Source organism: Odocoileus virginianus, chromosome 4 (assembly GCF_023699985.2).
Source record: "Odocoileus virginianus isolate 20LAN1187 ecotype Illinois chromosome 4, Ovbor_1.2, whole genome shotgun sequence".
NCBI lineage: Eukaryota > Metazoa > Chordata > Mammalia > Artiodactyla > Cervidae > Odocoileus > Odocoileus virginianus.
Genome location: NC_069677.1, coordinates 84,500,999 through 84,517,682, shown reverse-complemented (window position 1 = coordinate 84,517,682; position 16,684 = coordinate 84,500,999). Strand labels below are relative to the sequence as shown.

Genomic DNA, 16,684 nt, shown 5'->3' with positions numbered 1-16,684 from the left:
CAAACCCGCATCTCCTGCATTGTAGGAGATGTTAGGCCACCAGAGAAGATAGAGATGTGTATGCACACGCGTATATAGATAGATGTCTTTTTGGTCTTATCATTTTGCACCAGTTTTTCTCAGCTGCTCATGCTGACAATGCTTTGAGTACACACCTTTTCTAATTTTTATGCTGATAATCTATCAAGAAAACCAGTAAACTCATATCAGAAACATGGACTTACATGTTTACTGTCAGAAAATGATTCTCTCTACACAGAACTTGACAAGAAAAGGTGACAACCTGGTCTTATCCGTTTTCTCCCATAGGTGATCGTATACAGACTATCCCTGACTTAGAATGGTTCTACTTAGAATTTTTTTTACTTTACAATGGAGTGATGCATACTCAGTAGAAACCATACTTTGAATTGTGAACTTTGATCTTTTCCCGGGCTCGCGATGCGTGGCGAGCTGCTTTTGTGATCAGCCATGACCTCTTAGGGATCAACAACAGATGAACTTGCAACCGCCTGTATTCAGACAACAGTTCTGTTTTTCAGTTTCATTATGCACAGTATTCAATAAATGACTTGAGATGGTCAACACTTGGTTATGAAATAGGTTTTGTGTTAGATGATTTTGCCCAACTCTAGGCTAATGTGCTAACGACGTTTAAGGTAGGCTAGGATGTTTGATAGGTTAGGTGTTTTAAAGGCATTTTTAGTCTATGATATTTTCAGTGTAGGATGGATTTATTGGGACATTAGCCATCATAATTTGAGGATGATCTATATTATATTTCAGTTACTTTGACCCACAGATCAACAATGGTTTTCTGAAAAGGGGACTTCAGTTGTCACTGAAATATGCATACTCACTCAGCCTTGTTTTCAATAGCAGAAAACTAAAAGCTGGTCTCATTATCCATCACAAGTATCCTAACATTTAGGGATGCCCAGTCGGCACCCGTTCCAGAAGACTGCAGGACGTATGTCTTTGGAATGAAGAAGTAAAATTTAGCAGATGGGATGAATTAGTTTTCATTCTTTTTGGTGGTGGTTCTTTTGGCTTTGTATAGTTTTGCACACATATAAAATTCTAATCAAGTATTTTTTTAAAAAATGTGAGAATAGTAATAGATAAACATAATTTAGGATCAGATGTCCCTGTATGATATCTTGAGGTTGTGACTGTGTTCAGGGCCACCTTGTAAACATTCACAGTTGACTGCCAACGTGTCCAAAAAATCCAGGCTGCCAACATGCATGTGTTCAAGGCTTCACATAATTTCTACCAGAAAGTTTGATCCAGGGTTGAATTCCCTGCTGCCCTCGATAGCCCAGTAGTCAGTAAGAAAGAAGAAAAGTGAATTTGATAGTGGACATTCTCCATACTCCTGTATTTAAAATTCAGGGAGCAAACACATCTTAATTGCACACAGATACAGGAAACTGGAGACAGAAAAAGCATTCATTTTCCCCAGCTTGAAAGTTTATATCGGAAGCTTCTATATTTCATGCAAAAAAAAAAATATATTGCTCTTTGGCACACAAAATCTGATGGTTTCAGAAAAGAAGAATTAGGTCTTCCTTTGATCTAGCTTCTGAATGCATCAGAGCCACACCTTTAATATAATGCTTTTTATCTCCCCCGTGTCTTGGTGTTCCAGCTTCCCAGCTCAAGTTGGAAGGAGGGTCTCAAGGTCCCCAGGAGGGTAATACTGCTCTGACTTACTCCAGGATCACACGCAGGGAGGGTGTGGGGTGAACTCTCACCCCTCCTCCAGCATTAAACTCAGCCCTGAGACTCTCAGGGCTTAGAACAGAGCTTAGAGTGAAGAATTGTTTTCTCTGAGAGCTATGCCCAAACATTCCTGCTGAAGCAGACAGTCATCAGTTAATCTCTGTAAATGACTGCGATTTTGGCAGGTGTCAGCTGGTGCAAAAACTGCTCACACGTTGAAACTTTCTTTTTCAAGCATAGGGTGATGAGAAGGGGTCTCGTTAAAACATATATATATATCTTGCGTTGTGCCCGGCGGCACTAGTGGCTTCCCTGAAACGACTTATTCCTGTTTAGTTTCTTGGTGGCACATGTTCCTCAAGCTTGGGGACTGAGGCAGACACAACCGAAGGCCTCTCTTCAAAGGCTGGCCGGAGGCTCCAAAACACCAGATGCATGTGTTTGGAATGATCTGGTACACATTATTCTCCTGAATCACCTACTGTCCTTGACACGCTGTTCTTCAAAAACACCACTGGGTGCCCAAGGAATGTGCAGTTTTGAAATGGGTACAAAACCTACTAGAAGCCTCTGCACCACCCCTATGACAACTGGCATTCTTTCTGAGGCGGTAGAACTTTTCAGAAGTATGTGTCCTGCCTTCTTCTCGCCTTGACTCCTAACTCCAAGCGCTAGGTGGTGCTAGGCATGGGAAGGACCATACTGATATGCTTGGGATGACCTTTGAGTTGGCATCGTTTGCTCCTCTGCGAGAAAGCTTCAGATTTTTTCAGTCTGACCGTCAGGAAGCCGAGAATGTGTCACAGAGATAAGAGGAGGGAGGAGTCAAGAGAGACAACGAACGACTCCATGATGGACTGACATAGAATGTTCTAGAAAAAGATTGTTTTCGTCCCTCCGAGGAAAAGGGGTGGCAGGGGTTGTTCCAGGAGCTGGCCCTGTGGCCTTTCACCGACAAGGCTGGTGCTTAAAATACTCAGCGAGTAAGAGGCCTTGCATGCGTGCTGGGCCCACGTGACTCAGGCTGCCTGGTTCAGGCCGAGGGCTGTGGGCTGCAGGGGCTGAATCAGAGACCAGATTTGCCTTGGTGACACATGAAAAGAGGGAGCATTGCATTTGAACTACACAAATATTATGCTTAAGTATTTTTCCTCATCTCGGAGCCAAACAGGTCTTGCTCGTGATAAAATCACTGCAGTATAGTGGGTCCTTTTTCTGGTCTGGAATTTGAGACAGCATCAGCTGTGCCAAGGGGCCTGGCAGCAGGAAGAAACGGCAAACCACGGAGATTGGAACCATAATACAAGTTATAAAATTTAATTTTATAATTGTAGCCACTGGGAGCTGGGCTGAAATGTACTTCTCCCAACTCCGTTCCCACCCCGGGCTGGGGGTAGGGGGTGGGGGGCTGGGATCCAGGCATCATCTTTCTCACTGAGGAGGGGGTCGGGCACGGGGAAGGCTGCTGGAGTGTGCCGGCAAGGAGGCTGCTTCCCCAGTCTTGTTTTGAGGTCCCTTGACGATGGGGGGGGGGGGGAGGTAAGCTGTGAAATTGGTCAGTGGCTCTTTCTTCCAATGAATTGGTCAAGCCCAGCCCCACCCCTCTAACCCTCGTGGCTACTTGGGTACCTGGGAGCCTCAGCTCTGCTCGACGGGCCTGAATCTCTGCTTTAAAGACATTGTGGGAACTCCCCTGGCCATCCGGTGGTGAAGACTCTGCCTTTCCACTGCAGGGGGCATGGGTTCAATCCCTGGTCAGGGAACTAGGATCCCACAAGCCCAGAAGTGCAGTCAGAAAGTAAAAATACATTTTTTAAAAAGACATTTTGGTAAAGAACTAAGGGAGGAAAGGGGACGCTCAACCCTCCTCCTGACCCTTCTCTAGTGAAGGGTTCCTGCTTGCATCCTGGTGACGGTGACTTTGACGAGGAGCTAGGCAGGTGAGGACACTTGCTGGCTCCTGAGGTGCTGAGGGTCCCCCTCCCCGCCTTGGATTTCCAGAGGCCCCCCGGGGAAGCACTTCCACTCTGCTGGCAGGCTGCTGCAAATCTCAGACCCGTGGAGGCCGAGCCTGGGGAAGTCGGCTCCAGGGAAGAGAGGATGCTCTCGGAGAGCTGGCGAGGAACGGAGAAGGGGCCATTGCCCCGCACTTAACAGGAAATCTGACCTCCCGGGGCTGTGGTTTGCAGCCACACCTCATTTCCTGTTGGCCGGGCGCGCCGCTAAGCTCCAGGGCCCACTTCGCTGCTCTGAAACCAGCCAGGCTTGGGTGTGTGCTGGGGGGCAAGCTGTTGGGGCTCCTTCTCCAGCCCACAGCGCAGGGCAAAGCAAGTGCCAATGATGTGCCCCTTCCCCACTTCTCCCGCCATGCATCACCACTGCCACCAAGCCCAGCGTGCCCTCTGCCTTCTGCCCCCTGCAGATGGGTGCAGAAGGTCGAGGTGGGAGCCCGGGGCCAGACCGAAGGAGCGTCCCCCGAGCAATATGACGAAAGGGGTCCCCCGTCTGCCGGCCCCGAATCCCCAGGGGTGCCTGTGAATGTGCAGGTCTCCAGCAGGTCCACGTGGGGGTGGGGAGGCGGTGAGGGGAGAGGGAGGGGAGACCCAGAAACACCCGACTTCTAGCCAATCCGCAGTGTACATTTTCTGATCTCTTGCCTCCCTCCTTCCTTGCCTCCCTCTCCCCCTCCCCACCCCCTCCCCGCAATAGGACATCGTCAGAAACTAGACGATCAGACCAAGCCCGGGAGCTTGTCCTTTTCCGAGCGGCTCAGTGAACTGGAGCAGTTGCGGCGAACGGCCATGAGGGTCAGCCCACACCACCCAGCCCCCACACCCAACCCTCGGGCTTCCTTGAACCACTCCACTGCTTTTAACCCTCAGCCTCAGAGTCAGATGCAGGGTAAGTACCCGGGCGGAGCCCACGTGCCGCCTCGCCCCTGGGCAGAACCCACCCAGACCCATCGTGGCTTCTCCTCCCCACTTCCCCGGACCAGCAGCGTGGGAGCTTGCTAACAGCAGAGTGCACCCGCCCGATCCACCCCAGAGCTACTGAGTCAGAGCTGCATTATAACAAGACCCCCAGACTGAAAGGCCCTGCTACAGAGGATATAGAGAGGGTGTTGCTGAGTCGCTCAGTCCTGTCTGTCTCTTTGTGACCCCCTGGACCGTCACCCAGCAGGCTCCTCTGTCCATGAGGATTTCTTCAGGCAAGAATCCTGGAGTGGGGTGGCCATCTCCTTCTCCAGGGGATCTTCCCGACCCAGGGATTGAACCCATGTTTCCTGCATTGGCAGGCCGATCCTTTACCACTGAGCCACCAGGGAAGTCCTGTAAATCCAGATATGTTTATATTCCTATGTAGATCATGTCTGGAATTTCTCAAGCAGGAGCTCTGGCCATGCCATTTTCTCACTTAACTTGACTTGAAGACACACATGGCATGCATCAAGCCAGGTGAAGGTCAAGACGTTTCATGTCCTTCCCAATTATTTGTGGGGTTTGTATTTTATGCATGTCCTTTTGAAAATATAAGGAAATAGGAGTGTCTGGACACCGTCCTATTCAGGGTATTCATCACAACTAATGAATTTGCAGTCAGTCCAGAAGGTGGACGAACTCTGCTCTCACCACGGTGGGGGTTAGCTGGCAATGGCAAAAACACTGTAAAACACAGTAATTGCATAAAACCCACTGTGCCAAACGAGATAATACCCAGAGTTCATTTACACTGCAGAAAGCACTGACGTCAGTGATTATTTGCTCTGTGATACCATTTCAAATTTCCAAAATGCAGTGGTTTTTCTCAGGGCGTGCGGGACACAGCTGTGTACGGTAGGGTCGCAGTAAGATTCCTTTCTCAAAGGGGCAGGCTTGCTTGACTCACAGGAAAAGATAAGGGGCATATCTGGACAGGTGGCCAGCTGGGGACGTGCACCTGCCCTGCTGGGACAGCGGAACTTAGATTTCCTGGGTGTTCTTGTGTTCTGAGCTGTTGTGAGATGCGCAAGAATCCCAAGTCCTTGAGGGTTTCCAGCCCATAGCTTTCTTTTGGGATTAGCACATGTAAGGGCTCTCAAAAGGGAATTCCGTCATCTTCCCCAGAGCCTGATGGCCCATGCTGTTCACTCACACTCACATCTCTGGGGAAGGTTCTCTTATTTGCATGAAAAATTCCCAGGGATCCCCCTCATGTAAGATCCTATGCAGACACAGGATCTTAAGGGGTCTTTCTGTAGATTACCCCTTTGGTGGACAGCAGAAACCCAAGCTTGACTTTGGGAGGGCTGCCTCTCATCTCCAGTTGCCTCTGAGATGTATTTAAGAAGAGGTCCCATGAAACCATTGGTTTCCTGGTGCTTCATCATCGCATACTCATTCAAAATATGCATATTGATTTTTTGAAATTCCAAAATGCAAGCATGTGTGAGAAATTAGATCAAATGGCACATTAAGTGAGATGGGCTTGGCAGGGCGGGGGAATTGCTGCTTTTCTTCTAAATAGAATAAAATTCTTTAGGAGATGGCCGGATCTTGTGTTCAGGGCTGTTTACATGCGTGTCATCTGCAGGATTCCACTTGTAACATCCAAGGGGAGACTTCTGTTTTCTTATCCTCTCATGGTGTCACTGACCATTTCTACTCCTGGGCAGATAAAGGGATTTGCCTTTTTCTGCTGCTCTTGAAACCAAAATTATGAAGCATTTTGAAAGTCAGTGGAAACTTTAACCACATGGGGGCCGGTGGAAATCATCACCAGGAGTCTGACTAGGTTTCAGTTTTGGTGAAGAGTGAACCAGATCTGATTTCTCTTCCTGGTCAGATACACTCTCTTTACCGAAAAGAAAATGGTGGGCCTGGGGGTGGGGTGTTGAATTCTTATTCTCAGCCGTCAGCAGCTCTTGGTCGGAGGCATTGCCACTGACGGGCATTCCTCAGCTCATTGGAATACTGTATGCTTAGCACAATATCAGGTTTAACCCCCTTTCCTTGTTCCTTTTAAAAACTTTTTTACTGCTGCAACCTCTAAGTAATAATAACTTGCTTTGAGAGTGCCCTGGAGTCTTAGTTGCTGCTCTATAGAGAATGTGTTAACTATGTCACCGATGTCCTTTCTTTCCAAAATATGATTTGCCATTCAGGGCATCACTTGTAAAATTGTAGGAACAGCTTTTAAAAAATAAGTATCTGGGAGAGTTTTATGTAAAATGACTTTTCCTTTTCCTTTCTTTTTTCCCATTAGAAATCTAATGCTTTTTTACTTTCGTCCTGTTTCGAGTAGACCCTTGGGATTTTTTTTTTCCCCCCTGAAATTAGAAAGTTAACAGGAATCACAGTAAAGTCTCTTTCAGCCAAAACCTTCATTTTGTTCTTGATGGGTATGAAAATGGTTATTTTCCCAGCTTAGCACTAGAGCTTCTATATTATATTTAAGAAGATGCTTTGTATAAAAATTCAGCATGTGTTTATGGCTCTCTTTGAAATGGCCGCAGTAGTTGGAAGAAAAACATCCCCATAGTATTAACAAGAGCGGTTTTACAGCCGTGCCGAACCAATGGGTGGATGTTTTCAGTGTGGCAGAATCGTCAGCAGTTAGGGGCTCCGAGAGATCCCAGGTTGATAGGCTGATGGACCCAGTCTTTCTCGGGCTTCATCGGAGGGTCGTGCCTGGCCCTTTAACTCCTTCAGTACGGAATCACAGATCTAAGAATCAGATGTGCTTAAGAAGCGCTCAAAATAGGCACCTCAAATGATCTAAAGCAGGGTACGGATGGAAAAGGGGGCTAGGTTGCCATGCCACCAAGCCACTGTTTATTTGTTGAGGTTTCAGCTATAAAAGGGCTGAGGTTAATTTCAACTTCCTACTTCACCAGGTCTTAAAATCAAAGAGAAAGCCACTTGGTCATGGCTGCACGTTTAAGCAAGTCAGGACCTCATCACGCACTTGTGTGGCCGAGTTTTAGATTTCTTTCCCAGTCACAGGAAAGAAAACTGGACACACATTCTTTTGAAACATGGACCAGGCAGAGTCTAGACGAACAGAGAGCCGCTGCTACCGCGTCAGCCACACCTCCCCTTAGAGATGGCTTCAGGCAACCCGAGCAAGTAGTTTTAAGAATCTGACTCCTGATTTACCAAAAATGACGAACCACGTTTAAGCCATGTATGTAACTCCCTCCTTTCGGGGAAAACAGAGACAGGGTGAAATCTACTGGTGCAGAAAACTGTCAAAACCAGAGAAACTTAAGAAGCCAAGTTTTGTTTTTGATCTGTCTTGCCGTCAGCATCAAGGAGACACAAGGCTTAACTCTTTAGTGGGAACAGTTATCTTTTGGTACAAGTCAGACCCTTTTTGTACATTGTGTTATTCCTACAATCCTGTAGGTGTGGTTTACAGGCAGAGAAACTGAACCTCAGAGGTTAACAATTGCCAGGATTCTCCAAGATGGGAAGTGAACTCAAACGGAGACCCTTTCTGGCTCCAAAAGCAGTGCTAGTGGGTGGCAGTTTCTCCCAGCTCCCCACCCTGGGATCAAGGACTTAGACACAGGGCTGGTCAATGTCAAGTAAAACCCCCACTGCCCACGGGGAGATAGGAGAGGTGCTGGGCTGGTCATTCCCTCGGCAGTCCTGATTAGACGGGGTTCTGTTATTGTGAGGTATTGATGATAATGAACCGTTAGGGCTGGACTCAGGGGTGGGCACCTGAATACACTTCCTGCTTTGGAGACATGTGTGTTTTTAAAGATGGGGAAAAGAAGGCTGAACTCAGAATAATGACACTGAGCACGGCACGTGTGAAGGAAAGATGTGTGGGTAGGCAGAGGGCGTCTTAGCTGTCCATTCACTTTATTGGGGCAACCCTTCCGGCGTGGAAGGCTCTCTTGTAGGTTCCAGTGGGACCAAGGCCTTCTTAACCTCCAAACCCCAGCAACGTCTGATCAGCCTGCGGGAGTGTGGGTGCTCTAAGACTTGCATATGACTGGCGGGGCTTGACCTCTTAAATCATCTCCTAAATTTTAGTATTCCAAGTTATTTTGTTTTGCTAGTGATTTCCCCAAAATTACTTTGGAAACACCATTTTCTGGTACTTATTATCTGGGTAGCTTTTTGAGATACTGAGTCAACGTTGCTTCTCAGCTATACTGGGTTACTTATGTCAATCTTTGTCAGCTGGATTGACCAAAGAAAAAAGAAAAAAAAAAACCCTTTTCACTTTCTGTAGGAGGAGAGAGAAATTCCCTTTCCAACCTTGTGGGTAAAATAAAATGCACCGTGTCTCTTCCCTTCCGTGTCCTCTTTCTCTCTCTCTCTGTCTCTCTCTTCTAGCAATTCTAGAAGTTCAAAAACATAGTAGGGAGCTGGGAACGGTTGCATTACCTTGGAGACTGCAGTCAGCCACTCTCCTGTGTCAATCTACAAATGGTCATGGGTACACAGAGCAAAATATTCAGGGTGCTAGAAATCAACTTACAAGACATGCTATGAACATGAAAAGGGAGTGATCTAAACATAGCTCTCTTATCTAGGTGTAGTAGAGTTTGAGAGCCTGGCAAGGTCTACAACAGCAGAATCTTACACGGAAAACAAGCCTGGATCAGGTGTTCCCATGAATAAATAAACATAAATAAATGCAAGAAGTCAGCGGGAAAGAGGGGGAGGGAAGGAAGGAGAAACAGTGAAATGGACACAGAATGAAGAGCTCTCCTGGGCTCCTGGTGTGAGATGCTTGACCCTCTTCTCATCCATAGGCAGAGAGGTTACAAGGTGTTAGAACTAGACGACTGGAGAGAGTTAGAAGAACTGAGAACTCAGGTACTGTTTTCCATCTTCTTGACTGATACAGCGTATCAGTATTAAGGCAAGCTTGAAAAGCTCATGCCATCAGTTGCATCATAGACATTTAGAAACTTTGGGGATGAAGGATGGAGAAAAAGCTAAGTTTGGGGTTTTTTTTTTTTTCCTTTAAAAAAAGGCCCTCAGGCCTTGGCTTCCTAGTCTGCCTGTGGTTTCAGCAGTGCGGGCTGCCCTTGCTTTCCATCTGAGACCTGGGGCGACTTACAGAGTGGTGCTCAGTGGCGGCCCGCCTTGCTTTTTCTCCGCACTCTATTTATGGACCGCGTGGTCATCAACATAGAACTCCCTTGAAGAGTGCTGCTCCAATGCCTTGATGTATTTACAAGCACCTCTCAGCTAAGTACTTAATAAACCAGCCCTTCAAAGGAGCCGCCAACCTGGCGAGCTGTCAGCACCCTAGTCATCATAAACCACATTTTAGCAGGACCGCATTCTCAGACCGAGCATTTTCATGGATGTCATTCAAGGTGACCAGACCATGCTTTCCGGAACATGTCGTTAATGCCTGTGGACATCTTTCCTAATTAGAGGAAAGAAGGGTTCATTTTAGGTCTTGATCCTAATGATAAACTATTCCTTCTGTGAATTTGATACATTCTGAAATGGTCCCTTATTCTTGTGATCTCTGGGCCAGTTCTCTCTGGTTATCACACACACACCCAAAGGTTTTTGTTCAGAAAAGTAAGTTTTTAACACAGCTGTAGCTGGAACACTCATTTGCTATTGCTGATAAAACAGTAGGAAGGTTAAGCTGCAAATCTCATGGCGAAGAAAGAGAGCAGAGCCTGGTGGCCAAGAATGAGCTCAACAGGCAGACCACCTTGGCCCCAAATTGGCCTCCACCACGTTATCACTGCAGGACGTTTGGCAAGTTACCTAACCTCTTAAAGCCTCAGTTTCTCTATCTGCAAAATGGGAGTAATAATTACTTTTGGCGATCCTAGAACCACTGTGAAAGGTAAAACAGCAGACATGAGGGCCAGCTCACAGGTAAGGCTTGGTAATTGTGGGCTGTTTAGATCAGCATCACCAAACCAAGCATATTAATTTCCTACGGCTGGTATAACAGATTGCCACAAACTTAGTGGCTTAAAACAACAGACATTTATCCTCTTCTGTTTCTGGAGGCCAGGGTCCTCCATCAAGGCACCACATGCCCTTTGAAGTTCCTAGAGGAGGAACCTTTCTTGCCTCTTCCAACTTTTGGTGGCTCCCTGAGCTTGTGGCCGAATCATTTTCCACCTCTGTCTCCTTCTTCACATGGCCTCCTTTGTGTCACCCCCTCTTATGTCTCTAAAAACGTTTGTGATGGGATTAGACACCCACCTTCCCCTAGATAACCCAGATGACCTCATCTCGAGATCCTCCACGTCATTACATCTGCAAAGACACTTTTTTTTTTCAAATAAGGTCATGTTCCTAGTCCTGTGGGTCAGAACATGGACACAGCTTTGCAGGGACACCATTCTACCCATTACACCAAGTAGAAAGGAGGGGGGCATCAAGTTGAGTTCAGAAGCAATGTCCCCTTGTCTGTTTCACCCAGAACAGATGTGATGGGCAGGTAGATGTGAACTCCGGGTCTTATGCCACACTTACATCTTCCAGGTACTCTCATTCAGGCCCTGACTTGCTGGAATTCATATCAGGGTCCTTTTATTTCCAACCACAAAAAAACATGTTTTTTTTTTTCCTAGATGAGATCAGATAGTTCTTAACATTTCCTAGCGCACCTATGTTGATGGGGTCAGAGGACCCAACAGTGGTAAAGAAAGGGCATCTTCCCTGGAACATGGAGGCGATGAAAAGCAGGAGACAGGAGGCCTGGGTGCCTTTCGCCCTGGCCCCCAAAAGCTCATGACATAGTTAGTGGCTGGAAGTAAGCGTAGGGACAGAAGATGACACGGAGACCGCAGCCGGCCAGCTGGGATGGACTCAAGAATGTGACCGCCTGGAGCCCAGCATATCACTTGTTTTGAACAAGCTGCCTTGTTAAAAATGGCTTTAATGGCCAGGCGCTGTGGACCAGAAACCCATTGCGAAAGGCTTGTGATTCACTTTGCATATCTCATAATCCCACATTTACAAATCACCCGAAGATAGCCTTTCACATTTGGATATTTAAAAATGAAACTTTGACTGCGGCCATGAAGTAGTATCAGAGTTTACCAAAAGTCTGCACCCAGAGAGGGGCAAACAGTAGAAGCCGATAGGAACAAAAAGGCTCTGGGGAGGGAAAAAAAACACTTGTGTTTTCTTATTGACTGTAGTTCTCCGAACGGAGCTGGTCTTCCTCATTTGTATCATTTCCCTTCCACCCCCCCACCCCAGCCCTCATCATGGAAGAGAAATACAGGTCCACCATCATTCAGTTATTTTTGTACTCCTTAAAGTCCAACATGTATGATTTAAATAATGCTGAGGAACGGTCATTGCTTCGGTCTTCCCCCACTTCCCTCTGGCCCTCTGAGCACCAGAGCTTGGGGAAAATGTACAGAGACAGGGGGATGCTCAAGTCTTCCCAGCACTTCAGGGTGTATTTGTATTTTCACATTTTACTTGCAAAGCCTTTAGCCCCACATGAGCTTTCTTAGTATCGAACAATTGCTCTCAAAGCCCTAGAGCAGCCCAATTGTTAACGGAGATTAAAGATCCGGATTGCAAAACTCCTCCGGTAAATAAAATCTTGACTGACGAACCCAGTTTTTTACCTGTAGACTTCTTTTCTGTAATCTCTTTCTGGCAGAACAGGTGATGTTTTGCTACTGGAGATTCAGTTACCAGCCACAGTAAATAAAACAAAATAATGATAATAATGGTATAGAACTCACCCTAAAAACAAACACTGGCCAATCATATTTATTTCCTGTTTCTTTGGGCACTTCTAATAATTTATGGGGGGGTGGGAGATGGGGGATGGAATGTACCACTTCTTATCCAGTTGATTTTTGATGATCAAGCTTTGGAGCATCTTCAGATTGAGTGTCTAATTCAGGCTCTTCCAAGCGGCATGGAATGTAACATGTACTGTTCAAAAGAAATAAGTGTTTTTCCAGGGAAAACAGAACCACGGCACCAGGCCCCTGAATGAGCCGTGAGTAGGAAAGACAGTCCTTGGGCGGAAAAGACAGTCCTTCCCTCCAGACACAGGCTCAAGTACCAACACTTCGGGGCCCATTGTGATTTCACACCAGCTCAGGGTTAGCTCTGGGGTCAAGAACATCCCAAGTATCATTTCATGATGGTGGGAAAGAACCTCTAATTGTAAGCAGTAGCAAGAAGGTCATCCTTCTAAAAATGGGACACCCCCCCCCACCCCAGTGCTGCTTTCGCATCTGGAGAAAATGTGGACAGAGGCAGAGGAGGCAATGGGGGACTCTGGCCCGAGCATTTCCTCAGGTCACTTAGCGGCTCATGTAACTTGAGCGTTAAAACACACACCACCATGGGCTGCAACAGGACTTATCTCTGCACACCGCTGGTCCTACCACCCAGCGTCGCTGGATCCGGGCCTCATTAGTCAGTGTCACCAGGTCTGGTTAATGACAGATTTGGGTCCTCGCAGTGGTGAGCTCAGTCTTTTGGGGATCTTGAAGGAGGATGCATTATGGTCCTTCAGATCTGACTCTTGGGTGTGACCACGCAGGTGTCAGAAGAGCAGAGCATCCCTAGGGCAGGTGGGCGAGGAAGGGAGCTCGCATGACCCTGGGAGGCTGCAGCTCACCTGTCTGAAGGCATGAAGTCTTCAGACCCCATTTCTCGCTGATTCCTACTGTGGACAAAGTTCTCTTTGTCCTTCAGCTTTGTGTGTTCATTCCAAGGCCAGATCAAGACCCAGGGGGCTAATGCCATGCATCTTGGGATGGGCTGCACACATACACTTGCTGGGTAGGTATCTCAGGGTACAAAGGGAGAAAGAAATAACCTGACAAGTGATCGCACTTCTTGGAGTTGTAGGTCATCCGAGGAAGTGAACCTCATTGTTGTATTATGTCTCCTGGGGGTTACCCCACCGTTGTGGCCATTAGGGCATCTCTCTGTATGTATCAGATGGCAGATTATATAATGATAAAGTTATTAAAATATCTGCAGAAGTCAGCACAAGCTCAAGGGCTCAACTTGGCATTTCTGCCCATTAAGTGGTTTATTGGGATCGTTCCTCTCTGGGTCTGTTAATCTTCATCCGTACTTGGTTGTAAATCACCTGCTATGTGGATCGACTGGCGTTGCCTGAGTTTTAAGCTGTGCTTCAGTGGGCCACCCAGTGGGTCATCCAGTGGGACTGGGATCTTCAGGATGAACATGGAAACTTTTGGAAACGTGCAGTTCTTTCCCCTGCCTGCCACTCAGGTTTGAAACTGCAGCCTGTGTCTGCGATGGGGTCTGGGTCCCCGAGGAAAGATGAGGACATTGCCTGGTTCGCACATTGACTGAAGGCAATCACAAAGTAACTGCGGTTCACATATCTGGAATGATTGATGCTGTTGGCCGCTGCAGTCCCCCCCCCCCCCCCCCCCCCCCCCCCCGCAACCAACCACCCACAGTGTGTATGGCATGGTCCTGGGGGTCTTGCCTGTTTTGTGGTTCAGGAGCTGTCAGCCACGTGAGTCCTTGCCCTCGCCCATCATGAAGGCCATTAACGAGGTGGCCCTAAACTCTAATAGGTTGTAATTCTGGGCAGATTCTGGGGCTCTCGAGGATTAACCCCCACTGTTCTCAGGAAGCCAGCAAGGATGGCCCAGAGCCCCCTTCCCCCAACTCTACTCCCCTGATTAAGAGGGTCTTTTTTTCATAATATTTTTGCTACGTGATTGGGCTTTCTGAGCCACCATATGTTGCTAAATGGGAAAAGCCATTACCCAGACGTGGTTCTGTTTAATATGATTCTCCACAAATTACAAAGCTTGACTTTACAATTGAATTTGTGCAGAATTACGGACGGCCAATTCAGGTGGAAGGGAGAGGAAATCTTGTTATTCTTCTTCCAGAATGCCTTCCCGATTTCCTCATTTGGTTCTTTCACGCCTTGGGGGAGGGCGGGGGTGGGGAAAAGCCTTAGATCGTCTGTAAGGAATTCCTCTTATTTTTCAAACTTCCTGCCTGGCTGTTCACGGGAGCACACAGTGGGCTGCGGATGTCAAAGTGGGATGCCAGTTCTGTCCATCCAACCCATCAGTCAGCTGCCCCTCCCACCTTTTCATCAGAGGGACTCCAAAACCACATGGAAACACCCAGAATGCAGTATGTGAGGAAAGAAGAATCTGAGCTCATAGATGTGGATATGGATAATGGGAATTCAAATGCCAGGTTGGCCACTTCCTGCTTAGGTAACCTTGCAAGAATTACTTCAGTTCTCTGCCCTGTGATCCCCATCTGTGAAATGGGCACAGCAGTGATGGTGCTTAGATCACTGGAGAGTTGTGAGGATGAAATGAGTTAATATACACAAAGCACTGGATGCCTGGCGTGTGGTACTGACCCTCATTTCCTCGTGAACAGGGACTGAGATATATTTTTGTCATGTGTTTAGCATAGAGGCCAGTACACGTTAAACACTCCTATGTGGTCAGTGATCTTTTTGGTATCTTGCTATCATCATGCTCTTGGTGGTAGTGTTGCTGCGTGACCAGGGCGTTGCACATCTGTTCTCTCCTCTGAGCCACACAGCCGCTCTGCGATAACAACCTTGTGTGTCTCCTTACTTCCAGGAGCGATGAGAGCCCTGGGGTGGACAGGGGCAGGAGCGGGCCTAGCGTCTTCTTGGTTCATGTTTGGTTTCCTTGGGTAAACTAACAGGAGGGCCCAGACCCACTGCTCCACAGGGTCAAATGGAATGGAAATGGTTACAGTTGAAAGTGAAAGTCGCTCAGTTGCTCAGTCATGTCCGACTTTGTGACCCCTTGGAATTCTCCAGGCCAGAATACCGGAGTGGGTAGCCTTTCCCTTCTCCAGGGGATCTTCCCAACCCACATATCGAACCCAGGTCTCCTGCATTGCAGGCGGATTCTTTACCAATTGAGCTATCAGGTTACAATTGAAATGTAAATTCAATTCACATTTACTTAAATGTCTTTCTGTGTGTGCGTGCTAAGTCACTCAGTTGTGTCTGATTCTTTGTGATGCCACAGACTGTAGTCCACCAGGCTCCTCTGTCCATGGGATTCTCCAGGCTAGAATACTGGAGGGGGTTGCCATTCCATTCTCCAGGGGACCTGCCTGACCCAGGGATTGAACCCGCATCTCTTAAGTCTCCTTCATTGGCAGGCGTGTTCTTTACCACTAGTGCCACCTGGGAAGCCCAAAAAATGTCTTTCTGGAAGTCCTTCATTTCATGCATGAGGCATCAAGGCCCAGGGAGTGTCAGTGAGTGGTCCGCTGGGAGACAGACTTGAACTCTTAAGTCTTAGGGCTTGGTCCAGGGGCCATCCTGCTGGCCCTCTGTCCTTCTGTCTGGGTGGGGCAGGGGTGGGCATAGCTCGTGGACTCCTCTGTCAGTACAGAGGGCACCCCAGGATGTATACTCCTGCTCTGCCCCTCACTGAGATGAGATGATGAGATGATGGATCCCCTGGTTCAATTCTGTATCGTGGCTTCTCTGTATCTCCATCTTTTCAATGCTGAATTTCCTACTGAGGGAGTAGGGATCTTGTTAAAAAGTAAGAACACCCGACTCAAGGCCACCCGCTGTCTTCCTCAGTCCCACCGAGTGTCCCCAAGCCCTGCTTCGGGACGTGGACATGGGTACAGCTGCAGGGACGCTTCTGACCACCGGGCCCGCGTGGGCAGTGGCTGGTGGGGGGGACCACTGACCCGTCGCCTTATGTGCCTGTCCCCTTATGAATCGGACACATTCAGAGAATGTGAATGGTCAGCCTCTTCTGCATTTTGGATGAACCACCTACAAAAGACTCTCTGAACCGCATTTCACCTCCCTATGCCGAGTCTGCCCACAAGCCTGGGCCTTGAAAGCCTGCTTGTGGCCTGTGCCGCCTCTGGGCCAGAAGGGGGTCAGGAAACAGGTGTGGAGGGTGGCGGGCTGGGGTCGCAGCCATGGGAGTGCATTGAGGGGGGGCCTGGGCAGGCTGGGGCTCAGACTGAGCAAT

The 16,684-nt window shown here is 47.9% G+C and overlaps 1 protein-coding gene across 4 annotated transcripts in view; it reads left to right on the top strand.

Moving 5' to 3' along the window:
* Positions 1 to 16,684, top strand: part of RUNX1 (RUNX family transcription factor 1) — a 263,724-nt gene that overhangs the window by 215,360 nt on the left and 31,680 nt on the right. For 3 of the 4 annotated variants that reach the window (XM_070466947.1, XM_070466946.1, XM_070466945.1), the window contains one exon: positions 4,435 to 4,626. The exons of the other annotated variant lie outside the window; for it this stretch is intronic. In XM_070466947.1, the coding sequence (XP_070323048.1) occupies positions 4,435 to 4,626 (192 nt within the window). The remainder of the gene's footprint in view (positions 1 to 4,434; positions 4,627 to 16,684) is intronic. 4 annotated transcript variants of the gene reach the window in all.